General features: G+C 40.1%; 4 protein-coding genes across 4 annotated transcripts in view; 2 read left to right on the plus strand and 2 right to left on the minus strand.

Annotated features, from left to right (window-relative positions):
- LOC139954192 (uncharacterized) overlaps positions 1-6,942 on the minus strand; it is a 54,971-nt gene extending 48,029 nt beyond the window's left edge. Inside the window, exon 1 of the mRNA XM_071953900.1 lies at positions 6,750-6,942. The gene's annotated coding sequence lies outside the window, so the exon portion shown is untranslated. The remainder of the gene's footprint in view (positions 1-6,749) is intronic.
- A 2,391-nt stretch (positions 6,943-9,333) lies between these two features.
- On the plus strand, positions 9,334-17,152 carry LOC139951756 (uncharacterized). The gene is made up of 5 exons (XM_071950833.1): positions 9,334-9,378; positions 10,481-10,629; positions 12,285-12,446; positions 12,848-13,012; positions 14,495-17,152. The coding sequence occupies exons 2-5, from the start codon at positions 10,600-10,602 to the stop codon at positions 16,700-16,702; spliced, it is 2,565 nt and encodes an 854-aa protein (XP_071806934.1). The 5' UTR covers positions 9,334-9,378; positions 10,481-10,599; the 3' UTR covers positions 16,703-17,152.
- Positions 17,153-17,301: 149 nt separating this feature from the next.
- The window catches only part of LOC139951773 (uncharacterized protein MT2135-like), a 28,734-nt gene continuing 19,681 nt past the window's right edge, over positions 17,302-26,354 (minus strand). Inside the window, exons 9-13 of the mRNA XM_071950852.1 lie at positions 23,399-23,512; positions 22,508-22,596; positions 21,500-21,682; positions 20,927-21,113; positions 17,302-19,678 (exon numbers count right to left, since the gene is read on the minus strand). Of these exons, the coding sequence (XP_071806953.1) occupies positions 19,538-19,678; positions 20,927-21,113; positions 21,500-21,682; positions 22,508-22,596; positions 23,399-23,512 (714 nt within the window). The 3' untranslated portion in view covers positions 17,302-19,537. The remainder of the gene's footprint in view (positions 19,679-20,926; positions 21,114-21,499; positions 21,683-22,507; positions 22,597-23,398; positions 23,513-26,354) is intronic.
- Positions 24,388-25,279, plus strand: LOC139951784 (uncharacterized). The gene has a single exon (XM_071950860.1). It carries the CDS (start codon positions 24,645-24,647, stop codon positions 25,266-25,268), a length of 624 nt encoding a protein of 207 aa, XP_071806961.1. The 5' UTR covers positions 24,388-24,644; the 3' UTR covers positions 25,269-25,279.

The raw sequence follows: 26,354 nt of genomic DNA on the forward strand, positions 1-26,354 counted from the left end.
CTTGCCACGGACGCAATTACTCTGGCGATGATTATGAAATCAATGATAATGCTGTCCTTGACAGCCAAATGAATGCAATAAGTAAACTACATGTACATGTAGGCAACCAGGAGACACGCACAAATTTGACATTGTAGCATTAGAGTTATGTCCCATAAAAGATAGACTCGTCAGGTGTGAAGTTACAAGACCCACAGTAAGTATGTCTCGCTGAGAGGGTTTACAAGACCCACAAGTATGTCTTGCTGAGAGGGTTTACAGTCAAATTACATGTAACCTCATGGTTAAGCCCGGGCTGTCTCTCTCCTACAGGCTCAACTATCTAAGTAGAACCATAGAGAAAGGGCCTTTCTCTATGGTAGAACCCAGATGGCTTTGCTTTACCGTGAAACACTGCGCTCAATGCCAATGGAGTTGTGCCCGTTATTTTTACAGGGTGCTGTACGCAAAGTCTTATGTGGTAAGCATCGCCATGAAATGGACGCTGATGAATTTTAACTGCTAAGATTAATTCGGAGGATAATATGTACTTAGAGTAGATGCAAAGATATTTTAAAACAAGATGGCCTCTGACAAAATCAACAAAGTTTGACAAATTTTGAAAAGTTTGACTTCACAAGATCCCCACATTTCTGCTGTGGTCAAAATGTTTACAAGACAACAACTGTCCCCAACTGACTGTCCTGTGAAAATTATTGGGCCTAGTCTATAAAAAAATAAAGTTAGCATCCAAGAACCGACAATTTACTGGGCAGCATTATCAAATTAGGCCTACTCAGTTGGTTACAAAAAGTTGGCAAATGATCAACAAAAATCAAAACAACATGTCATACCTGCCAAATGCTGGTCCAAGAGTATAGTAAGCAAACACAAGATCCGCCACTTGAGTCATGAGTGTATTAAAGTTACAACGTGCTAAAAAGCTCCCACTACAACCGTCACTAAATCTAAGACAGTGACCCTGTAATTAAAAAGAATTCTCTTCATAATTCCTTAAGCCCTCTCAGCACTTGGCTTTCGTTTATCTTAATTGCACATGCCTATAATTATAAACTCAAAGACAAGCCACTGGACCTTTGGCTCAGTCCCCTGTCCTCAGCGGGTTACCCCCCCCCCCCCCCAAATCCCTTAAAGGGTCGGTCAATGACCAGGGACTTGTTGTGAACAGGAAGAGGTTCAATTAGGGATGAATGTAATCCATAAGAAGACATGGTTGTAGAGAAAGCCTTCAGGTGGCACATCAACAGAAACTACTCTCAACAAGTCACTCAACTGGGGCCAACCTTAAAGTGCTTATTACATAAAAAGTGTTTGAGGAATACTTGTAAACAAAAACAGTGATCAAGCAATAACCAAAAAACTGACCAAAATAACAGTTTTAGTTTTAACCAATAGGATAAGTAGCTACAAACTGTAGGCCTATATTTAGGATTTGACAGTTTGAACTGGCCTAGTGACATCTGCTCTAGAATAGTGGTGCAGGGTCATGTGTTCGATTCCCAACTGTCCCGAGGGATGTGGGTTTTTTGTAAGCAGGACTTGGGAAAGCACTGCAACGCTTCTTACCAAGTAATATTTTATGGTCATTAATTTTAGGATTCAGTATCTTTAAACATGACAAGCATGATTGATCTCCCGTTGAGAGGATTGAGACTAAATTGCAAAAAATCTACCTACACTTCACCTCCAAGTCAATTTATTTAGAAACAGTAAACACATGCCAACGCAGTTTATATACAAACATACATAACCACCCACACACATTCCCTAATCCAGGTTAAATGGAACGGGCAGTTTAAAACATGAAACATCTTTAAGAAAAGGAAGCACACAAGTTAATCCTACATGTACCACCGGAGGCCATTTTCACATTCACAAGAAAGTGCCACCATTTGTCCTTTCGGCCTTGGTTTTACCCTTGAATTGATGTGTGTTAGCATCATCAGTACTTTACTTTCACAAGCTCTTTGTTCCCAAACAAAACCACAGGCAATTACTTGGTTGGGATTTCAAACCCACGACACTTGCAACTCTAATCTAGAGCAGTGTGTCACCAACTACGGTACATTAGACCACCTGAGATTGTCTGGAAAGGATGTGGGTTTGCATACATCCCACCCCAATTTTTTTCACAGGGTTCAGGAAAGTACAGAGTATGGAAATATTATAAGTTATCACACAAGCGCGAGTGGAATACGGAAAAATATAGCCTTCGGCCTCGTTGGATATGGGACGCAGACGCGCAATATTTTCCGTATTTCCACGAGCGCGCGTGTGATAACGTATTTATCTTCAAGCAAACTTGGCGCATGACATAGAACACACAAGACGCATGGTAGTGATATTATCCGTGCAATATAGGTTTTTATCACCACTCCATTCTGCGAATCTGATTGGAGGATTAGCGCGTACTTGAAGATAATGACTGCTATGAGGGGCACAGTTAAAATTATAGGCCCAAGGTGATGTCAAAACCATGACTATGCCTTTAATAGGCCCTATACTCTGCTACTGCCAACACACATAGGTGTATGGGTAAAACCAACAATATGTTTCAAAAGCCTACCAAAACTGGTTGAGTTGAAATTTGAAGTAATACAAAATGGTCTGAAGATGGACAAAACGTATTGTTCTTGGTGCCAAAATTTTGACAGTTTTTCTTCTCAAAAAGCATAAAATAAGTACGGAGCCTCACTTCTGCCACCCTCTCCCCTACCCCTCCCCCACACACTGAACTTAAATGCGGAAATGTTTCACTACATTTACATCTTGTGTGTAAAAGGTCTTGTGTGTAAAAGGTGTAACAGTCACGAATAATGTTTGGATTAGTTCGTTTCCATATATAATAAAATAACAAACAAAAAACGAACATTTGGAAACTTGTACTTTAATTAACAGGTTATAAATTGAACCAGTTCCAACCTCATTTATTTTGAGTAGTTTTTTATTAAATCTCAGGCTTAGATCAGGAATGTATGCGAGTCGCACACGAAGCAACTCATATTTTAACAACAGAACAACATTCAACACCTTCAGAGCTTATATAGCATCAACAGTGTCACTCGACTGACACATGTGTTTCAAGGTTATTTTCCCAAAATGTTTTTTCCTGTCATATAAACTTGGGGAGAAGACTATAAAGTCATCAAGAAACAGATTAGAAGAGGAAGTCTGGGTCTTTCCGACATATCCTGGGTTAGTCCTAGATAATCACAGCTCATCTTTGCCACAGGATACGATCCCCAGGACACGAAAGTAAACGAGGGAAGGGCAATGTCAATGCTAAAACCATTAAAAAATACGTATTTTAAATGCTGTCACTTTTGTGCAGTGTGCATTGTGCTTTAAACATTGTACACGTACGTTTAAGTAAAGTCTGTGCGACTCATCAGGCTGGTGTTTTATCCGGTTTCCTTCGCATTTATAACTGAGAATATTTATAATCCCCCTGGACAGGATGCTCATTACAGGTTACTCTCCAGCTCTCACCGATTCCCATTTGTACTTCTAGGTAGAGGAGAGCAATGATAAAGTGCCTTGCTAAAACGGACATGTCGCAACTGACCAGGGGTGGATTTCACAAAGAGTTAGGACTAGTCTTATCTCGAGTTAGGACTGGCTTGTCCTTACTTAGGACTATCCATGCAATTTGTATATCTCATAGGATCTAACTCTTTGTGAAATCGACCCCTGGGCCCAATTTCGTAGAGCTGCTATGTACAGTAAGCACAAAAATTTACTTAGCATGAAATTTCTCCCTTGATAAAAACAGGATTTACCAACCAAATGTCCACATGATTTTCAGGATAATCCAACAATGTCAGCTGAATACCAGTAACAAGCAATACGCAACAAACGAAAATTTGGTTAGTAATCCTGTTTTTACCAAGAAAGAAATTTCATGCTAAGCAAATTGTTGTCCTTAGCAGCTCTATGAAATTAGGCCCTGGCCAGGATTGGAACCCAAATTCTGTAAATTACAGAACTCGAGTCCACAGCCTCCTCCCCATGCAGGCCTGGAAATTTATCTTTGAATATGTTGAAACGGGCAAAGCCATTTTCATTTTGCAAAGAGCACTGCGTTGCAAAATCTGAAAGTCAATGGGAAACTTTGGAAGGGTAACAAGGCCAAGACCAGGGCCCAATTTCATAGAGCTGCTAAGCACGAAAATTTGCTTAGCATGAAATTTCTTCCTTAATAAAAACAAGATTACCAACAAGATTTCCATTTGATGGATATTGACTGTCACTGGTGTTCAGCTTTTGTTTGCTTATCCTGAAAATCATATGGAAAATTGGTTGGTAAAACTGTTTTTTTTTCAAGGAAGAAATTTCATGCTAAGCAAATTTTTAGTGCTTAGCAGCTCTGTAAAATTGGGCCAAGCTGGGCAACGGGCCATGGCCTCCGTGGCCTGTGTGTATTCCAGGCCTACAGCCCTAGACCACATGGCTACAATGTACGATACCAAACATGAACTGCAGCCCTAGACCACATGGCTACAATGTACGATACCAAACATGAACTGCAGCCCTAGACCACATGGCTACAACGTACGATACCAAACATGAACTGCAGCCCTAGACCACATGGCTACAATGTACGATACCAAACATGAACTGCAGCCCTAGAACACTTGGCTACAATGTACGATACCAAACATGAACTGCAGCCCTAGAACACTTGGCTACAATGTACGATACCAAACATGAACATATAGTAGATTTGAAAAAGAACTCACACTGAGATTCACATATGTACAGTACATGTACATGTATAAAGATTGCCAAAGGTGAAAGCAAACGTTTTTCTTGAAACATTTTTGTCTGAACAGTGTGACAAGGGCCCTATAGTTTTAGAGAAATGAGTTTTCCAATATTTTGATCTTATGAGTTCAGTGAAAGCATGTCGGGGTGTAAGGTGACAACATTGATCGCTTTCACGGATGGTTATTTCGTGTTGGGTCATACTTTTTCGGTAAATACAGCTATGACAAAGTGCCAAAGGTCGGTGGCTTGCTTTAATGCAAATGGGCAACTTACACAACCATATGGAGGATATGAATTGTGGTGTGCTGTGGCCAACATGCCAAATCAGTCTCTAGTGCATCAGACTCAAGTTCAAAACCAGAAGGTTCAAGAATGTGGTTTGCTGGCCAAAGTCTGTAGATTAAAACACCTGAGAAACAGTCAAAGTTTCCTCCAAGTGGACTGGCCTTCTAGCTCAATGTAAGCTTTCTGCTCTACCGGCTAGGCTTCGAATTGAAGATACCCAAGCCTACATTCGTATGGACTGTGAAAGGGGTACCCTGGTTCAGCCCTAGGAGTAGGTTGCAATGGCCTCTGGAAAAAAAAACAATTGTAGCCCACACCTTGAAGTGGCCTTCAGGCCTTGTGTGTCAGGCGACTTGCATAAAAAAAGAAAAAAAGAAAAAAAGAAAAAAAAAGGGACCAGTGTAATGAAAAGCCTGAGCTTTCTAATCATTTAAAAAGTCAGGGCTTACCCTGCTGAGTGTGGGTTTGAATCCCGGTCATATCACTTCAATGTCCCTCTTGAACAAGGAACGATACCATGATCACTTCTCTCCACACAGGTGCAAATGAGAAACAGCAAAGCTGAGCTACATTAGGACTACATGTTGTGTTGAATATCCAAGTACATACATGTATGCCTGACGATTGACAAACAGGGATGAAAATGTCCTGGCCCTCAAAGTAGTGAGAGCTGTATGTACATTTAGATTCTTTGCATTTATCATTTTAAATCAAGCTTAGACATTAGAACACATCATTACAGTAAAAAAATAAAAAGTTAGTTTGCTTTGTTCTTCAAAGAGCTACAAATCGTCTTTTTCAAAGAGCACAACCTACATTTACATAGAATCTTACTTTTTCATTTCAGGAAAGAAAACGTGGCAACCAGATCTGGAAATTGTTCAAAACTTTCTTTGCCATTCACTAAAAAAGTTTCAAGACAGCACACAGGACAGGTATGTATAGATAGTGCACACCTGCGTGATACAATGTGAATGTCCCTGATCTCCTTAAACACCCCCCCCCCCGGCCCCCCTTGACACATCCCGCCGGGCGCCGGTGCTGTGATGTGTGGTGAGACTGAGCATGCCTGGCGACAACATGCAGGGCCAAGATGTTGGCATTCAATTTAAAGAATAAAGTAAAGTAGGTTTATCAATCATTATTTCATGTAAATTACAACAATACTGATTTTTTACTATTTTTTACTGTTGTTTTATATAATATATAATAACAACTGAAGTTTCAAAAATATTAGTAATTACTTTTATTATTTAATTTGTATAATATTCTAAAAAAGAGGATGATGCCCCCCCCCCCGCATTCACCATGACCCTCCCCCCACATTTTTTTCAGCCCCCCCCCCCCCCCCCCAAAAAAAAGAGCAAAGCAATCCACATGACTACACACACACATCAGCACTGCAGTGTAACTGTTGCACTGCCAGAGAGCACAGACAATGACAGAGCATGAGCAGAGAGCATGTCCTGTGTTAGTTGTGTGGACTGCCTGGGGAGTTTAATTTGCACATGTTGCACTTGCAGGATCCCATGTTGTTATGTTTATGATCATCATGTTGCATTTGCAATGCACAAAACAATGTGACTAAGTTTGAAGACCAATCTCCCATTTCACAGCCGCCAATCCTATTTAACAATCATACATAATCTAATTTAACACCTTAAAAGAATATGATAATAATTAAAGCTTGAATTTACCTTTTTAACTTTTCGTTTCAATCCTCGTTTTTACACAGCAGATGACAGTCTGAAACCTAGACGTACGACGACAACTATAACGAACGCAGTTCATGCAAGTGTGCGCCTTACTAGTCTGTCGACCGCCTCCTAACAACACAGCTTTTGTGTATTTAAATAACGCGCGATGTATCAATAATATCCTGTACACCGCTCTGTCCGCAGTATCGCACGGTAAATAAATCGTATCCGAAGTAAATGTTGGAAGCAATTACTAAACTTAGCCCAGTCCGTGCAGTATTTATAATATAATGCAACGGCCTATCCTCCAGCCACTGTTGAGCTAGTCTTGGCCCAAGACGATGGTGCTTGATTCTGGATAGTGTACTATGCGCGGTTGAATCACCAAAGCGCGCCCGCCACGGTATGATTTAGTTACGTGGACGGCTCGAAATCTAGACTACACTCTGCTAGCTTGCAGAGTGTAGTCTAGATTTCGAGCCGTCCACATAACTAAATCATACCGTGACGGGCGCGCTTTGGCGATTCAACCGCGCGTAGTATACTATACAGAATCTAGCACAATCGTCTTGGGCCAAGACTACTGTTGAGCCGGGATAAACCTTTATTTGTATAAGGGTGCACCCCAGTAAATTAATGTCCTTATCGTTATAAACTCAAATAAATTAAATTCCTATTAATAACTTAGTTGAAATCCCTCTTCAAGACTTTGCTCAACATTCCACTCGTCCCTCCAGAAAACACAATCACCAATTTCATCAACTTCGTCACTCAACCAAAATCTACGGCAACAGTTTTTTTTCCGGCCACCATCAAGGACTGGAACGCCTTACCCAGTAGTGTGATTTCCAGCAACTCGTTAGATATCTTCAAAGACACTCTCGCTAAGCACTTCAAAAATTAAGCCATTTCATCCACACAATGCGCACAGCTGGTGTGAAGTGACTTTAGACATTTTTTTGCCGGCTCAACATTACAGACACAGATACAGAAGAAACAGGTCCTGCATGGAGGTTGGGTACATAAATATACTAACCTCTGAGACATGGTAATAAAAAAACTTCGTGTATTAAAGGAACACGTTGCCTAAGATCGGTCGAGTTGGTCTATAAAAAGCGTTTGTAACCGTTTTTTATAAACTGCATATGGGTAAAAAGATGTTGTAAAAGTAGAATACAATGATCCACATAAACATGCCTCGAACTTGCACGGTTTTCCTTTTTAGCTCGTCCACTAACACGGTCGGCCATTTATGGGAGTCAAATTTTTGACTCATAAATGGCCGACCGTGTTAGTTCGCACAGAAAAAGGAAAACCACGCAATTTCAAGGCAACCTTGTGTGGATCATTGTATTCTACTTTTAAAATATCTTTCCAACCGTTTGCATTTTATAAAAAACGGTTACAGACGCTTTTTATAGACCAACTCGTCCGATCCAAGGCAACGTGTTCCTTTAAGTTCTGTTAAAAAAATTCTGTATCCATCCCCATCCATGTAAAGAAACAGGTCCTGGATGTAAAGAAACAGGTCCCGGATGTTTGTACATTAATATACCGTAACCTCTGAGACATGGTAAGTAAACAACAAAATCATGCCTATCATACAATGGGTGCACCCCTGTAAATAAAAGCCCTATTCAACCAGTCAGTCTTTCAAAACAAAAATAAACATTTAAGTGACATCTGAACTTCAGTTGTCTTTGCCGGCTCAAAAGAAAAAACTGTGAGTCAGATCAACCCAACGAGCCATATTTTAACAATTCGTGAAAACTGGAGCCCTCAAACCCGTCGTTTACAGAAAAGGGCCTACGAATTAGACACGTGACACCGGCGAATGAGTCCCGATCAAGATGGCTTAAAGGCAGTGGACACTATTGGTAATTGTCAAAGACAGTTGGTGTACCTCAACATGTGCATCTAAACTTGAGGTCTCGAAATCAAGCATCTAAAAGCACACAAATTCGTGTGACAAGGGTGTTTTTTTTCTTCCATAGTTATCTCGCAACTCCGACGACCAATCAAGCTCAAATTTTCACAGGTTTGTTATTTTATGCATATATGTTGAGATACACCAGGTGAGAAGACTGCTCTTTGACAATTACCAATAGTGTCCACTGTCTTTAACACATTCTCTACCATCGATACTGGTGCTATCTAAAGAAGGCGGCCTGTAATATGACCCGCATAGCCATTTTTCAGATCCAATAGCTAGTTGAACAAACACAATTTCTATTTCAGTTTGAATAACAGCTTTACACAAAGCGAAATAACAATTTGAGACAATCAAACAATTAGCTTCTAAAATCAGATGTCAAAATTTTCATTTATATTATGATTTACTTTCTGTGTACTTCTTTTTAAATTACCTTTTGTTTGTGTCCCTTTAGGGGTTCCGTACTTTAGAGGCTCCGTACGTTTCGCCTTTTGTGTTTGTTAATTTTTTTTTTTTTTTTGCGTAGAGAAAAAACACATGAGAGGTTTTTGACGGCCAATGAAGCCGATTGAAGACGGAGGACTGGGTGAACTTTAGTAGCCGTGATTATTACTTCGGATACTAATCAGCGTGTTGAACACAAACTGATGAGCGTTGTTTGACTGTGACTTCTAAGAACGAGAAGCATGCGAGAAGGTACAGAGTTTCTGACAATACATGTAATAATAAAAAATATAATGCAACTAATTCTAGCTCTAGTCAGTGAAATCGTGGAGGAATATCCTCCATGGTGAAATGAACATTATAAATGAGTTTTTGAGGATAGGTTGTTTAATTTAAAAATACATGGGATTGGCAATGCCAATGGTCATGGAATGGCATGTTTACTCGCGCATATCATTATTAATAATAATAATATTAATCATGATTATTGCATCCATCCATGCATTTGGTCTTGATTTCGATCAGTCCACGCAGACCACAGTGTCAATCATGTCATTTGTCAGTCGTCACTGTATGGATGTAGACATGGGCATTGTCGTTGTGTCATATTACTGATATAATTCATGTCAGTCATTCAGTCAGTGATGACCTGGGGCTGGGCCCAGTTTCAAGAGAGGTCTTTTAAAAGAGGTCTTTCTTAGGCGTTAGCATGACATTTCTTCGTTGTTAATTAATTAAGAAAACATGATTACCATGTGATTTTCAGGATAACAAATGCAGCATCTGAATACCAGAAGGTAACATTAACAAGCAATATGTAACAAATGGAAACTTGGTATCCTGTTTTTATCAAGAGTCAAAAAAGACAAATAAGGAAGAAATTTCATGCATGCTAGTTTTCTGCTTAACAGCTCTATGAAATTTGCCTGAGCCCAATTTCATGGCTCTGCTTACCGCCCACTTCCAAGATTATGATCACCGTTCTCCGCTTACGTCCCAAAACTCCCAAGCGCCAAATTTCTGCGCTAGCTGGCTGTGCTGTGTGACTGAACTGTTAAGCGTAGAATGCCTAGTAAATAGGAAAGTGGAGTAGGCAAGCGCAAAAGCTGTTAGTTCCTGCTAACCCGAGAAATACGCTTGACGTTAGACCAAGTTACTGGGGTGCTGTAGGCCTACTCCTTTTCATTAGGGTTTTACTAGTAAGACCGCTATTTACAAAGTTCCGGAAAAAAAAAAGAGTTGTTGAAGGAGTTGTTTAATTGCATTGTTCGTGTTCATTTAGGTTTCTGTTTTAATACTGTCAAGTATCAACACATTTTTAATGTTACAAACAGTTATTTATTTTTGTTAACAGGGCCATAGCAATGCATTGGGTATGAGTTGGCGCTAACCTCCCAAACCATTGCACTGATACAGGGACGGAACCTGCAGTACCTGAGGCAAGAGGAATTAAGCAAACTGAACGAAAAGGAAATGGAATCCAAACTGATTCATAATTACCAGGTACGCTATCTCGCATTTTGAACGCCTTTGTTAGACTTTTGGGCAAGTCGTTAATGGTCTTTCGGGGTGAGATAGCCATGTCGTGGTGGTGGTGGTGCGCGAAGCTACTGGCTGCTGACTACTCCCCAATTAACTGGAGCAGTAGTCTCGCAAAGCCAGCAGTCACGCAAGAATCTATCGTGGAGAGAGATGGAACGCTATCACTGCCACAGACATTTAAAGGAACATGTTGCCTTGGATCGGACGAGTTGGTCTAAAAACAAGCGTTTGTAACTGTTTGTTATAAAATGCATTTGGTTGGAAAGATGTTTTAAAAGTAGAATACAATGATCCACACAAATTTGCCTCGAAATTGCAAGGTTTCCCTATACTGTGCGAACTAACACGGGTGGCCATTAATGGGAGTCAACAATTTGACTCCCATAAATGGCCGACCGTATTAGTCGACGAGGTAAAAAGAAAACCGTGCAATATCGAGGCATGTTTGTGTGGATCATTGTATGCTACACAATGTACTTTTACAACATCTTTCTACCCATATGAATTTAATAACAAACGGTTACAAACGCTTTTTAAAGACCAACTCGACCAATCCAAGGCAGCGTGTTCCTTTAGTGACTTGTCTACAAGTCTAGGCAATTACATGTATATTATACGCTGTAAGAAAGCAAACAACTCGAATGGTGTGTGCTGGTTTTGATAAGTCTGCCCTTTCTATCTGTATGCTCTCATCAGACCTTTTCTCCAGAAAAGAAAATGTTTGAGTTTTTGCAAAACACCACAAAACAAAAGTTTAGTACAAAGTATGTGGATTTAATGATCAGAAGACTTCAGGACAGGATTTGTTGTGGGATCTCTGCTCTGGCCCAATGCTTTTAAAGACAGTGGACACTATTGGTAACTTGTCAAACAGAGTTGTGTGCCCTTCAGATCCTTGATTTCGAGACCTAAAATTCTAAACTTGAGGTCTCAAAATCAAATTTGTTGAAAAATACTTCTTTCTCGAAAACTATGTCACTACAGAGGGACCTGTTTCTCACAATGTTTTATACTATCAACCTCTACCCATTACTTGTAATTATGATGGTTATAATTATGATGATAATTATTTTGAGTAATTACCAAAACTGTCCACTGCCTTTAAGCATTTAAAAATATTTGAACTCTGACCAGAGAGCTGCTTAATGGTAAGCAGCAAGGATGTGACCAGCTTGCAGTTACTGAGGATTGGAATTTTTTCTGTATTTATTTGCTTACCATAACTGCTGGAAGGTTAGCACGCCTTTTTCCAGCACTTATAGGTTCAGCAGAGCTGTGAGATGGAAATCGCACGGTAAGTAGTGTATTCAATATATCCATCCTACCAGTCCCTGTTTTTAGGGGACCATTCTACGTCAAGTTTCATCAAGTTTCAAGACCCAATTTCGTAAAGTTGTTGAGCAGATTCTGCTTAGCAAAATGTCTTGGCTAAGCAATAAAATGAACGGGGTACCAGTCGCAGCAATGGTTACTCTAACTGTTTGTGGCCGGCTGGTAACAAATTTTTGCTGAACAAAGTTGTTTGTTCTAAGCAAGTTTTTGTGCTTACAGGCTTGATGAAATCGGGCCCTGGTGTTATGCAAGTTGTTTATCATGTTCATATCCTTGTCTTGAAGGATGACCAAGATGATGAAGACACTCCAGATATTCTCCCTGAGGATGCAGAGTGGAGTCTTGCTAAGCAATGCCTGTCAGTGTTTCTCATTGAGGTCTACCAGTGTAGATTCTGCAGTAGCTTTAACTCCACACAGAAGGTGACGGTCACTGGTCATCTAAAGGTGTGTTGAAATTCTCATGTAGCAATCTTATTGCACTATTTGTACTGTTGCTGTATTTGTAAGAACTTTATGTAAGCCATTCTATACATAAACTGACAAACCTGTGGAACTTTGAGATCAATCAGCCATCTGGGTGACAAGAAAATAGTGAAAAAACAGTTCACATTTGCATGACATCAATTAAAAGAAAATTGAATAAAAGTGAACGCTCACTGAGCGAAAACTTCAAACGGGAAATTGGCTTTTATTTATTTCTCATCCAATATTTCTTATCAAATAGTTTATTTTTTTTTGAGGGAAGTTTTCTACTTACTATCACCATTAGACCATGTATGTATTATGTAAGTCTGTGATCTTAGACTTTTTTTTTTCTTACCAATTCTTTGATGTTCCTTTAAAAGGAGAAACATCTGGCAGAGTGGCAGATCCTAACTGACGTAAACAATGTGTCTTTGGTGGATAAAGGGAGCCAATCCAACCCAGTCAACCAGGAAGACTTAGAGGAAATGGTGGAGAGAGAACTGACCGATGATCAGCTTAGAATACCTGATCAATCGCCAAACCAGGTAGGCAAAAATAATTACTTAAGACACTCAAACCCTTTGGTAATTGTCAAAGACCAATCTTCTCTATCGGTGTATCTCAATTTCTGTTTAAAATAACAAACCTGTGACAATTTGAAATCAATTGGTCATCGAAGTTGCCAGATAATATTGGAAGAAAAAACATCCTTGTCACACGACGTTGTGTGGTTTCAGATGCTGGATTTCGGGACCACAAAATCTAATTCCGAGGTCTTGAAATCAAATCCAAATATTTTAGTGGAAAATTACTTCTTTCTCAAAAGTTAAGTTACCTCTAACGTCATTACCAAGTAAGTTTGTATGCTAACAATTGTTTTGAGTACATGTATACCAAAAGTGTCAAGAGCCTTTAAAGAACTGGAAACATTTTGGTAATTACTCAAAGTATAGCTTGAAGCATAAAAACTTACTTGGTAACGAGCAATGGAGAGCGGTTGATAGTGTAAAACATCGGAGAAAACGACTCTCTGTGAAGTGATGTAGTTTTTGAGAAAGAAGTAATTTCTTATCAATTTAGTCTACTGAAAGCACACAAATGTTATGCAACAAGGGTGTTTTTTCTTTCATATTTTTTGCAATTTGGATGACAAAAAGGGCACAAAGTTTAACAGATTTCCTTTTTCATGCGTATGTTGGGATACACTAAGGGAGAATGCTGACAGCTACCAAATGTGTCCAGTGCCTTTAAGTTTCAAGGAAATCACTTTACACTTGCACACCGTTATCAAAGTGCATTGACTAGGAATAAGATGACCACAAAGGAAATCACTTTACACTTGCACACCGTTATCAAAGTGCATTGACTAGGAATAAGATGACCACAATGGAAGTCACTTTTTTTGTGTTATCCTCAGCAAACAATTTTGTTTTCTTTCAGGTTTCGACCTTTGTGTCTATTTTCCTCTATTGACCCCTTGCAAGCGCGTAACACACGGCAACTGATGCCACGCTCACCATGTTGGTGGGCAGTTAGGTTTACATGTATTAACGCCGCTTCCCCTAAAATGCACACTTCACTGCATAACACACGGCATAGAGTTATATATGAAAACGCACAGTGAAATTGCCCAAAAATTTGGCCCATTCAAGATTTTTCTGATGATGACGTCAGGTGAAATGGGTCAATATTGTATAAATTTGCTTGTCCATAGCAGCTGAGAGTGGCTTGTACATGTGCATCATGTACAATGGGATCACCTTAAAGGGTTCGAGTGCATAGTACTTCAGGCTCAGTTGGCACCAGTACGTTCATTTGGAGGTCAAGGGTTCGAGATGTGTAGTTTTCCCAAAAAATGAAATAAAAGCAAATGCAATTGTTTGTTTTTTTCCTGCGATAAAACATGATTTTTTTTTTTTTTCTATGCAGTCAGGCTTGATCAAAGATTAAAAAAAAAAAACATTAATTATGAAGAAAACAAATTATAAAATGATGGTTGTTACTTTTGATATTGCTTGTCCATTCAGAGGGTTGCCATTTTGGTCCAACATTCTTCTGTGGAGAGATCATCAGACAGCCATATTGATGGAACAGAAACCTTTGATAGAATATGTGAAACTAATGTGACCAAAAGCCCTGAACAATCTGCTGAAGCTGGGGAAAAATCTATTAACACTCCTGAAAATGGAAAAGGGAAGCAAGAGGTTGGAAAGAGGAAGAAGAAGCCTGGCCGTCCGAAGAAGGAAAGACAGTTATCTCCAGAGGGTGACGGCCAAACCTCTCAGTTGAAGAGAGATGTAGGACATGAATTGACCGAGTCTGCCTGTTTGAAAGACCTCACAGACTTGTCGAGGGAGAGGCCAACCAGACCTGGGCTCAGGGGAAATCGTAAACCTAAGGTTTTCAAGGATTACGTTGTGAGTAGATTGTCTAAGAGGAAGAATGAAGATGTGAAACAAGGAGAAGAGGAGACGTCAGACTATGAACATGCCGACCCGGAAGATGTAGAACCAGAAGCTCCAGAAACGGAAGATGTAGAACCGAAAGATGTAGAACCGAAACTGCAGTTTCAGTGTGATAAGTGCGACTTCCACACCTCAAGGGAGTATAGCCTTCAGATACATTTGAGGAATGTTCATCACTTTGCGATGAAAAAGCCAAAGTGTCCCCTGTGTTTCCGTCGCTTTGGGAGTCATCGTGGCTTAAAGAGACACAGACAATTCAACAATTGCAGACCACAGACCAAACGAACAGACATGACAGATATCACGGGTGGAGAGAAATTGAAGTGCGACCAGTGCGATTATCAATCACCGTCACTGATCGGGCTTAAAATACACAATCGCATACATGGACAGCGTCAGGAGAGGAGATTCCCGTGCGACCTGTGCAGCAAGACGTTTACATCTCTGAAAGGTGTCCAGTCGCACCAACGCTTCAGATGTTCTCACTTACATAACCGGAAGAAATCACCAACAAGGGCGCACACGTTTCAATGTACAGATTGCAAGATAGTATGCAAGAATAGAAAGGTGCTGTTAGAGCACATGTCCACGCACAGTTTGATTCGCAGCCACAAGTGTCACAAATGTTCAAAGACGTACAAGACATCCACATCCCTCTATAGGCATGTACAGAAACACAAGAGTATCTTCCTCGCCTGTACTCAGTGCAACTTTAAGACTCAATGGAAATCAAGTCTGAAGAACCATGTAAACACGAAACATAATGGCAAAGAAAGCTTAGAGTACTTTAAATGCTCTCAATGCGAATTCAAGACCAAAAGCAAGTTTTATATAAAACGGCATGAGAACACTCACAGTGATGATCGGCCATTCATTTGCGAGATCTGTGGGAAGTCATTAAAAACAGAAACAGTTCTTAAAATCCACATGGAGACTCATCAGGACCATAAATACCCGTGTGCTGAATGCGACTTTGTTGCTAAATCGAGAGTGTCCCTCTATGGACATCGGCTTGTGCACACCTCTCGAGAACAGATGAGGTATAAATGTGATCAATGCGATTGGGCAGGTAAACGGAAGAACGAGTTGAAAATGCACTACCGTAAGCACTTCACTGCAAAGTTGTATCAGTGTGGTCACTGTGGAAAGTCATACAAGCACAATCATGGACTGACGAGACATTTGAAAGAAAAGCACTTTCTCTACTCTAGACGTCTCTCTGCCCCGGAGGGAGGACTAGCGTCCGAGGACGAACCGATTGACATTCATGTCTTAAATAGTATTCAGGTTGAAGATACATGTATCACCCCGAGTAAACAGATCAGCATACAGATCAACTCCGAACATCTGAGAGAGACACAGCTCCTGCAAGAAGCGCAAGAGGACCATCATCAGGCGCTACTCCAAGATCAGGAGTCACTCCAAGCCCAAGCTGGTATCATGAACAGCATACACGTCACTCACATTATTCAAACAAGCCAGGAAGAGATGGCACAAGTTCAAGACGACTCTGATTTCTCACATTCGACAGGTGATGATGACTCGAGGGTAGTCTCACAGATCGTCAAACAGTATCAGATCATTCACGACTCACAAGACATCGATCATCCAGAGGACAATCTGAATCAAGACGAGTGCACACTCGAGGATCACGTCATCCAGCAATCCAATGTGGCTATGACCTCCGTACCTGTAGCTCAGTTCTATGAGATCACAACGACGGATGTAACGGGCGACATGAGTCATGATCAGAATCAGCTGTCTTGCTAAGCAGTGTAGTGCAGGGATTTGAATCCAGGGCTCTAATTTCATAGAGCTGCTTAACGACCAATTTTGTGCTTATTAAACGATTTTCCATTCTATGCTTATAAATGTATGCACACGAAAGGGCATGCGAAAATGAATGACGTTAAAGTAAATTCAGGGTGAACATTTAATCTGGCCGTCTGGTTTTCTTGCTAAACAAAGACATGTTAGAATACAATGGTGCCTCATTTAAGCATTGTTAGCTGAAAATGTGTTAATCAATATTTTCTGCTTTAAAAGCAACTCTATGAAATTGGACCCAGGGCACTATTGTATTTAAAAGTATGTTGATACATTGTTGTAAAATGTCTTCAAATGCTTTTTCAAACTTAAAGGAACACGGTGCCTTGGATGGGACGAGTTGGTCTTTGAAAAGCGTTTGTAACCGTTTGTTTTAAAATGCATATGGTTGGAGAGAGGTTTTAAAAGTAGAATACAATGATCCACACAAATTTGCCTCGAAATTGCGTGGTTTTCCTTTTACTTTGCAAACTAACATGGTCGGCCATTTATGGGAGTCAAAAATTGACTCCCATAAATGACCGACCGTGGTAGTCGACGAGGTAAACGGAAAACCGTGCAATTTCGAGGCGTGTTCGTGTGGATCATTGTATTCTACTTTTAAAACATCTTTCTACCCATATGCATTTTATTAAAAGCAGTTATAAACGCTTTTCAAAGACCAACTCGACCGATCCAAGGCAACGTGTTCCTTTAACCTCACTGTAACCCATTATAACCATGGGCGAAGAGAAGCAGTGTCAGGGAAGTGTCATGACCGGGATTCTAACCCACACCCCGATGACTTAACCAACGGGTCAGACTTTTATAGAACTGCTCAAAGCATAAAAAATTGTCTGCTAAGCAAAAACAATCGGTGTACCAGTCATAAATGGTGCATGTGACATGGTATTTTGGCTGGTAACCTTACTCTGGTAAGCCTAATTAAGTCTCATGTACTAGACCACTCGCCCATGGCACAATTTACAAGGCACTTTCTCGTGTACTTCTTCTTGCAAGATCTAGTGCATTGAATCCCATTTCAAGTTTATTTCTTCACCCCGAAAAATTAATACTTTCTCCAATAACCCTGCCAGCCTTTCCCCCTAGTAGTTTCTTCAGTTTAAAGGCAGTGGACACTACATGTATTGGTAATTACTCAAAATATTTATCATCATAAACCTTTCTTGATTACGAGATGAGGAGAGGTTGATAGTATAAAACTTTGTGAGAAACAGCTTCCTCTGAAGTGACGTAGTTTTCGAGAAAGAAGTAATTTTCCACAAATTTGATTTTGAAACCTTTAGTTTAGAGTTTGAGGTCTCGAAATCAAGCATCAGAAAGCACACAACCTCGTGTGACAAGGGTGTTTTTCTTTCATTATTATCTCAATATCTCGCAAGTTCGACGACCGATAGAGCTCAAATTTTCACAGGTTTGTTATTTTATGCATTTTTATGTTAAGATACACCGACCGTGAAGACTAGTCTTTGACAATTAGCAATAGTGTCCGCTGTCTTTGAAGAAGGTTTGTAAACGTGTTTCGGCATTACGAGTCTTGATCGTGTTCTTGGGTAATCAGACACTTCACAAACGATGCTTCTCCTCACTCAGGAGTGATTGGATACCTTTGAGGCCAGAGCTATGGTTCTTGCCATTGAGTGCTTGGTGCTCTACATACTTGGCCGTACCTAACATGAAAGTTCAAGCAATTAAATAAATTGCCAAGTGACCAACAAAGTGCCATTATATTTTATATATCTACTCCAAAATCTGCGTTATTGGATCCTGGGGTGTCAAATTTATACGCCCATAGTTAGGGGAGATGGGGGCTGGGGGACACACACCTTGATCATTATTATAGCCTACATGCTGCGGCAGCACGTAGCAGCATTGCTGCCCAGTTTTTGTTTGGGGGAAAAGGGAAAGGGTTTGTGGCCGAAAATGTAGGCCTACATGTATGGAACCGGCCTAAATGCCTAGTTTCTACATGTAAGAGGTTCACTCGAGGCTCTTTTGTTCAATGATCATTCAAAAACAAGAAATAAAAACTGGACTCGACAAAACAAATGTTGCCAGATTTTTTTTTATTGACGACAATCTTTTTATTATGACCTTCTATGTGTACATTGTTGAGTAATGATAAATACTTGCACTGTTCTTTTCTAAATTGTATATGTTTAAACTATGATTTAATTGTTTGACTTATATGGCACAACAGTCCAATGTGCAGGTTTTAGATAAAAAGACAACTCCACTCTTAGTGCTAGATCTTCTTTTCGTGGATGGAAGCGCCCTCTTGTGGGGAAAGTACGGTGAAGCCAAAAGCGATGTCTTTTACCAAGACTAGAAGTGTAGAACAAGTTGGAACAACCAATTCACCATTTTAAACTCTTATTTTTACCCCCAAAAGAACTAGCTGTTTGAAAGTTTAAAAAAAATAAAGGTAAGATATCAAAAATCAGAAAATGATAACTGAACTGAAAGGATCTGGTTACGATGAGGTATCCCACACATTGATCAATGATCCAACACATGTGACGTCACATACTCATACCGCTAGCTTCAGAACCGCTGTTACATAATCCATGGCATCGGACACTGTTGGACCATGGAGGTAGCCTCCATGATTGGACCTTGCATAGCTTATCCTTGCAGAATGACCCTTATGGTTGTTTGGGTCTAAAAAAAAATGACCAAAAGAGGAACCGGCAATTGAAATGTTTCTGCAGTAGGTCTAGTGACTGTTTATTTTTAGAAACACAAAATGATCTACATGTATAGTCTCTCGACTCTCTTCTAAACTCGTAAAAATTGGGCGATTGCCGGGCACATCAACAGCAACAATGTCAATGACTGGCCGAGTGAGGGCGCTGCAGACACTTCTTCGTCAGGTGTGAAATTAATCCAGACAGAATTGCCATTACTCGCATCTCTTAGCTGTAATGAAATATATACAGATATAAATAACAATTAATACATAAATAGATGAGAAAAGGAGGGAGGGTACACACACAATTTCAATTGTTATAATTTCGTTGGAAGTTTATAATTTCCTTGGATCGGTCGAGTTGGTCTTTGAAAAGCGTTTGTAAGCGTTTTTTTTAATAGAATGCATATGGTTAGTTCTCACAGTAAAAGGAAAACCACGCAATTTCGAGGCAAACTTGTGTGGATCATTGTATTCTACTTTTAAAACATCTTTCCAACCATAAGCATTTTATAAAAAAGGGTTACAAACGCTTTTTATAGAGCAACTCGTCCGATCCAAGGCAACGTGTTCCTTTAAGAAGAGCCTCTGTACTTTTGTGACCCAACACTCTTTGTGGAAAAAAAAAAATGAAAAATGTAGCTCTATCATATCGATGTCCCACAAGAAAATAATATACATAATACACACTGTTTTCAAACATCGGGTTTTGAACTCACAAGATCAAAGCTAATTGTTGTATAACTAATTAAAGAAAAAAAACTAAGCATTTAAGTTCAATCATTGTTTCATTGTCCAACAAGCAAGGTTGACAGATTGTGTGGATATCAGCGCAACGGAGCCCACAAGTCTAGGCATATGCGGGTTTTTTTTTTCTTTTTCGAATCCACGGCTTTGGCTTTTGATTCGGCTTCAGGCTCCGTTCGTTCGTCTGGAACCATGTGAGCGCGTGCGCAAAGCATGCGCAATATTGTCAAACAACAGCAGAGCCTGAGCAATCTGGAGCCGAAGACGTCGTTTCGAAAAGGGCCATAGTAGTGCACATACAAATGATTACGATTTGATAAGGGTAAAAACATACACAGTCAGAACGGACAATCACAGTGACTGATTCAAAGCCTATTTTAAAACAACAACAGATTAAGCTTGCGCTTGCAAACTACGCATACAAACAAAAGGAAATAACAATAGCCTGAAATTGTATAATGGCCTCACTTTCGACCCTAGCTGATCGAGTCTTTATCGAAAGGTTTTCTATAGACTGAGGAAATATTAAATCAAAACGGCTTTTTTTTCCAAATTCAAAGCAAACGCGGGCCAAGCTCTGGAGCCGAAGCTGTCTGGTTTTAAAAAGGACCACAGTGAGTGGGGGATTGTTTCAAAGTGATATGGTGATTGATGTACAACCCTTTCCACTTTCACCCTTGCCAAATTATTGTGCACACACGAAAAAAGATCCAAAATGTTCTTAAACCAACCTTTTGATTTCTAAAGCCGTCCTGCGGTACGCTAAATGTGTACCCATCTGGGCACCCACTGCTCATTGGACTAAAAGCAGACATTGATGAACTGATGGTCCAATCATCGGGGTCGTTGGTGCTCTGACATGCGTGGTATAGCTCAACAGAACAGTCTCCGGACAGGTACCAGCGCCAATCTGTCTTACTGTTTCAATGAATGAAAATCAGGTGCACTGAGAAATTGCATTTGCGTTTGACATTATAATACAAATTAAACTGTACATAATTATAACGCAAAATTGGTGTAATAAATTTACAATACACGTTTAGAAATTTAAAAAGTGTCATTGGGTTTTGGGTTTGGTTTTTAGCCACGGCTGGTGTAGGGGTTGTTGCTTATGCTGTAAGATTTGGCTTGGCTAATTTTCAAAATGATTTTGTTTTGCTTAGATCGTTGAAATAGTTAATACATTTTTTTTTCGTGAAAAAAATATATACATATTTCGTGGAAAAAGGGAAATCTCGTAAAAATTAGAGCAGTTGAGGACGCTCAACATTTTTTGTTGTGTCCTTTGCAAACGCATGTTTTACCTAATCCACACACACGACTCTGATGTGGGAGGTGCTGTTGGCTCGCCTTCAGCCCAAGTAAACACTGCAGTGCTGACAAGCTCCGGTGTGATCATATCGGTGGCGGGGTTCTGTACTCGACACTTTACGTACTCACTGAAGTCGAAGATGACGCCGGTTGTTGACGGCCCATCGTGCTTCAATCTGTCATCATGAAAACCATGTGAAAACCAACAAGTGAACTTACTTTAAAATGAATGTGAGTCGATTGCGGACATAGGCTTGGACTTAGTTAATTCCAAAGGGGTATAACGTAAACTTGAAACGAACGCTTACAATAATAATTTGAACATCAAGTGATAAACCACCAGGGAAACTGACGAGGTCGTTGGTTCAAGTCCCTCGAGCTCCAGTACGGTAATTTGTCTTTGTTCACTGACCCTTAAGTATGTCCGTATACAGTGCAATTTACTGTCTCTACAATGAAAACATTACTTGTGATATAATTCAAACCAATTATAAGGTTGCTTATCCATGTTGAACTCTTTCAATTTATGGCTTTCACGTGAGTATAATAAATACCTGTTGTAGTTACTATACAAATGATGTTATAGAAACTTATCAATTATCAGCGGAGAGCTGTTCTATAAAACATTGTTAGAAACGACCATTTGAAGTAGTGTGGTTTTAAAGAAAGAGTGTTAATTATTTCACTCAAAAATTTGAATCTGAGAGCATGAAGCCATTTTTCATTTTCTGTTTTCTTTCTGCAACTTCGATGACCAATTGCGTCCGAAGTTTCCAAGATTGGTTATTTTTTTATATTTATGTTGGGACACCAAGCGAAAACAGGCCCCTTTTACAATACCAACAATAACTCTTTGCCTTTAAATAAACGCCATCCAACTACTATGGAATGTGTAAAAAAAAAATAAAAAAAAAATAAAAAAATTGCGGTCTTTTCGTTTAAACAAAATAATTTGGTCGTCCGTTTACGTTGATCAGTGTTAAAATGCTATTTCTACTTACGTCACATTGGTCCCGTAGTGCGTGGCATCACTGTAGAACCTCAGGTTGTTCGTAAGAGTCTTCCCGCCGCAATCGGGGTAGTTTGTGAACTGAAAATGGCGTGAAAACTCTTTGAGAGATGTGTGGTTCAAAATATGGTTGGTAAAGAATTGCCTGCGTGATGGTGGTGGCGGGCGGACCCAGTTCGGGAAGGGGCGGGGCTTAAACAAACCCGTGAGGCATGACGATTTTCAAATGATCTCAAACCCAATAAGAATTAAGCCATATTATATTTACTGTAACGTTCTAAAGGCCTTTACAGAAAATAAAATAAAATAAAATGAACATTAACTTTGTTCTTTTGGAAGGTAAGGTCATCAGTGGCTTGCCCAGAGGGGCGCCTGCTCAAAACCTTCACCCCACCCTTACCACACCCTTCCCCATGATATCCGTACACAAAATGAATTGTTAAAAGGCCCAAACCTGGCCCCTAAATTATGTTTTTTTCCCGCTTGCCTATAGACCTCCGACTAATAATTAGTGTATAATTATGACCACTTGCATATAATGTGCTCCATAAGCACATGAATCGGCATTAAGCTTTTTTGTTTTGGTTAGCCAACATGAGTTTACCAGTCAAATTGCAGATGCACATAATCAAGACCCATCTGCATATTATTTTGTGTATTTTTTAGCAGGCATGGGGCCGATTTCACGAAACTTTACGCAACTGCGTAAGTCCCCTTGCGCAACGTTTATGGCGTAAGTTGCGCCATAAACGTTCGCAAGTTGACTTTTACGCAGTTGCGTAAAGTTTCGTGAAATCGGCTGATGGTGTGCTAATAAGCATCTCTCAGAAATCGGACCTCCACGCCTCTGATCGATAGAGCATGAATGTGAAAGCAATCATACCGCGCTGACTTTGAGATCCTCCCAGAAGATGGCGTGGATGTAAACTCCACCGTGAGTGTAAGCCTCACCACTCCCTGCAGTACTCCCGCTCGCAATCACCACGTTCTTACCATCCTGCAAACCATCAAAATTTGAAAAACATTCAATTAATTTGATTGTTGGAACTGTTCTTCTTTTTTATTCAAATATATACAATAAAAACCAACCTGTTAAAATTTCATCTCAAAGGGTGGTTATAAGTTTTTGAGATATCGACGAAAATCCAGAGTGGTTATTGTCCACGCAAGTAGTAAAGTCTGAGTCACGCGTACCTAATTCTCAAAAAAATCACGTGTGTACCTAATTGTCCGTGCGCAATGTTGGCGCGCACGTATTGTTTGGCGCGTAAATTTTGGCACGGTGCGCAAATTTTTGGCGCGAACCTAATTTTTTCGTGAGTTTCGATCCGTATCGGTGTGTACACACATAGCCTTGATATGTAAGTGTTGTGTGTGTTTGATGTTGAAAAACATATTGGATGATATTGAAAGAAAGAAAGAAAACAGTAATTTACTCACGTTAGTGTCTCTGAGGACAAACCGTTATTGTTTGTACTCAGATGGAGGGGCGGGAGTGATTTGTAAATTCACGGAGCGGCGACAACATTCCACGCAGCACAAACGAAGTCTATACGTTTCGTTTGTATTTTCATGAAGTGAAAACACAGCGGGTTGATGAGTACGTTGACAAGACGTCGAGAAAGTAGAACAGAGATGAACATCTTGAAGTGTTTTGAACTAACTTGTATTGTGTAGATCCCAATGGCGAAACAAAGCTTGTCCAGACGTTAGCGCTAGTGCATAGAGAAATGGCTAGTGGTACGTATAATCTCAGTCAACCAGCTGGATGGAGGGGTTAAAGTCTAAATCCAACTGTGTTGTTGTCACCCGGCATTGTTTGTTGATTGTTTTATCTCTGACCTCGAGGGACCAAACTTGTCCGAACGAGTCTATACGACATCACGTTCCACTAGCGAACTTATCTGGACAAGCTTTGTTGTACCCATACTTGTCCGTATATATGACGTCACGACCCCCTACCGGTCACGTCTGGACAAGCTTTGAAACGGCCCCTATGCTTTGTTTTGATTGGTTGCTTAAAATTGTAAAGTGTTATTCGCGATTCATATAAAAGGCGGTGTTCTTCACTTACACTGAAAACCGAATGATTTTATGTGAGATCTGAATAACTCGTCTACGTTGATATAATGGCTGCTCTTCCCAAGATGAATACTAAATTGGTAGCAGATTACAGCCCGACACCGAACTCGCCACCACCGGCGATGGATGAAGGAGTTGAAACCCAAAACACCCGTGATATTTGTCACGACATGCTTGTAGCCGGTTGGCGTGAAGCCAAGAGTCTGAGCGGTAGAGTGTACTACTTTAGTGTATACACTCGACACAGCGTATGGAACCTCCAGGATGTACCTACCTACCAGCGAGAACAGCACATGCTACCTAAGAAACCAAGCTCCAAGGTGTTGAAAGCCGCCATGGTCGAGTTGAGTGCTACGCAAGACGACGATGTACCGATGGTGGCCGTGAAGGGGAAAAAGCCCAGCAGAAAGCGAAGATTTGAGCCAGATCCTGACCAGGCTGAGAATGAGAGAAAGGCCGTCAAGTTTCCTATCGGAGGTGAGCGTTTTGCTACCGTGAAGGCTTTCAAGGGGGTTTCCTACGTCAATATACGAGAGTACTACTGGAACGAAGTTCACAGTAAGATGATGGCGGGGAAGAAGGGTTTGAACCTCACTGCAGAACAGTGGCTTCAGCTGATGAGCCACACCAACGACATCAATAACGCCCTGAGTAAGCTAATTGACTCTTAACTGCTACTTTTCTGTTTCTACTCTAGACTGTAGACCTAGCTTCCTGCGCTGTAGAGCACGGGTTGGACTACTCCTTCAGAGAATTCTTGGCAAACAAGTGAAGGCACGTATAGTTAAGAGGGTGTACCAAACACAACAACAACTTCCCTGAGAAAGGTTGTCAGGAGCACTGGGGCAACCAGGATGACCACGCCTGTTTGTTTTTCGGTAATGGACCAGAGTATCGTGTGGAAGACTTTGTTTCCGATCATTATGAACATGTGGTTTCAACCATTGACACGAATGAGGTCATCGAAGTTTTCGACGCCGTATGCCGTATTCTGTTTGGTGCTGATGCTACACAGGCGGGTCTGACAAAAGAAACTCTAAAGGATATAACTCAAGATATTCTGTTGGGTTGGCAAAACGAAACCGAGGATATCACCCAAACGTTCAATTCGTTTAGATTTCCCAATGTCACCAGACTATTAGCTTTTGTGATGGATTTTGATTAAATAGTATGATTGCTTAAAAACAACAGGCTTTACCGATTTCATGTGTTAAATTAAGAATGGCCTATGTATTAATCATATTATGGTTGTTGTAATTAAAGTTGAGCTAAAAAGGTACTGAACAAATCGTTTGAATCGTCTGTTTGTTGTTTGTGTATTATTTTATTTGTTTAAAGTTTATTTTTGTTTTGGAGAGACAAGGAACTACAAAGAAAATACAAACACAATATATATTTCTTTCTCAAAAGACAAAAACAATATTTTATTGGATAAACCAGGGTTCAATAACATAGCTACTACAAACCAAAGCAGTATTTAAAATTAAAGTACATTACAAAATGGATCCGTTTAAATAAATTAAAGTTAAATTTCAATTGACGCAACAACTACCCTCTTCCCGACTTATAACAAGGCATTTGAAATTTGTTGAGTAACAAAAGACAAGTCGTACACCTTTGTGTTGATGCGGGGAAAGTGTCTTCTGATAAAGTCGTTTACTGCAACATCGTTTTCTAACTTTTTGGTCGAGAAAAAACCAACTATGGTTCTCATGTTGATATCTCGACAACGGTGTAATAGGAAAAACAAACAATAT

Source organism: Asterias amurensis, chromosome 2 (genome assembly GCF_032118995.1).
Source record: "Asterias amurensis chromosome 2, ASM3211899v1".
Taxonomy (NCBI): domain Eukaryota; kingdom Metazoa; phylum Echinodermata; class Asteroidea; order Forcipulatida; family Asteriidae; genus Asterias; species Asterias amurensis.

Excerpts from the sequence above, each read along its gene's own strand:
- LOC139951756 (XM_071950833.1), top strand. The coding sequence starts at position 10,600 with ATGGAATCCAAACTGATTCATAATTACCAG. Across the intron at positions 10,630-12,284 it reads AACTGATTCATAATTACCAG|GATGACCAAGATGATGAAGA; the intron begins GTACGCTATCTC and ends CTTGTCTTGAAG. Across the intron at positions 12,447-12,847 it reads CGGTCACTGGTCATCTAAAG|GAGAAACATCTGGCAGAGTG; the intron begins GTGTGTTGAAAT and ends TTCCTTTAAAAG.
- LOC139951784 (XM_071950860.1), top strand. The coding sequence starts at position 24,645 with ATGGCTGCTCTTCCCAAGATGAATACTAAATTGGTAGCAGATTACAGC.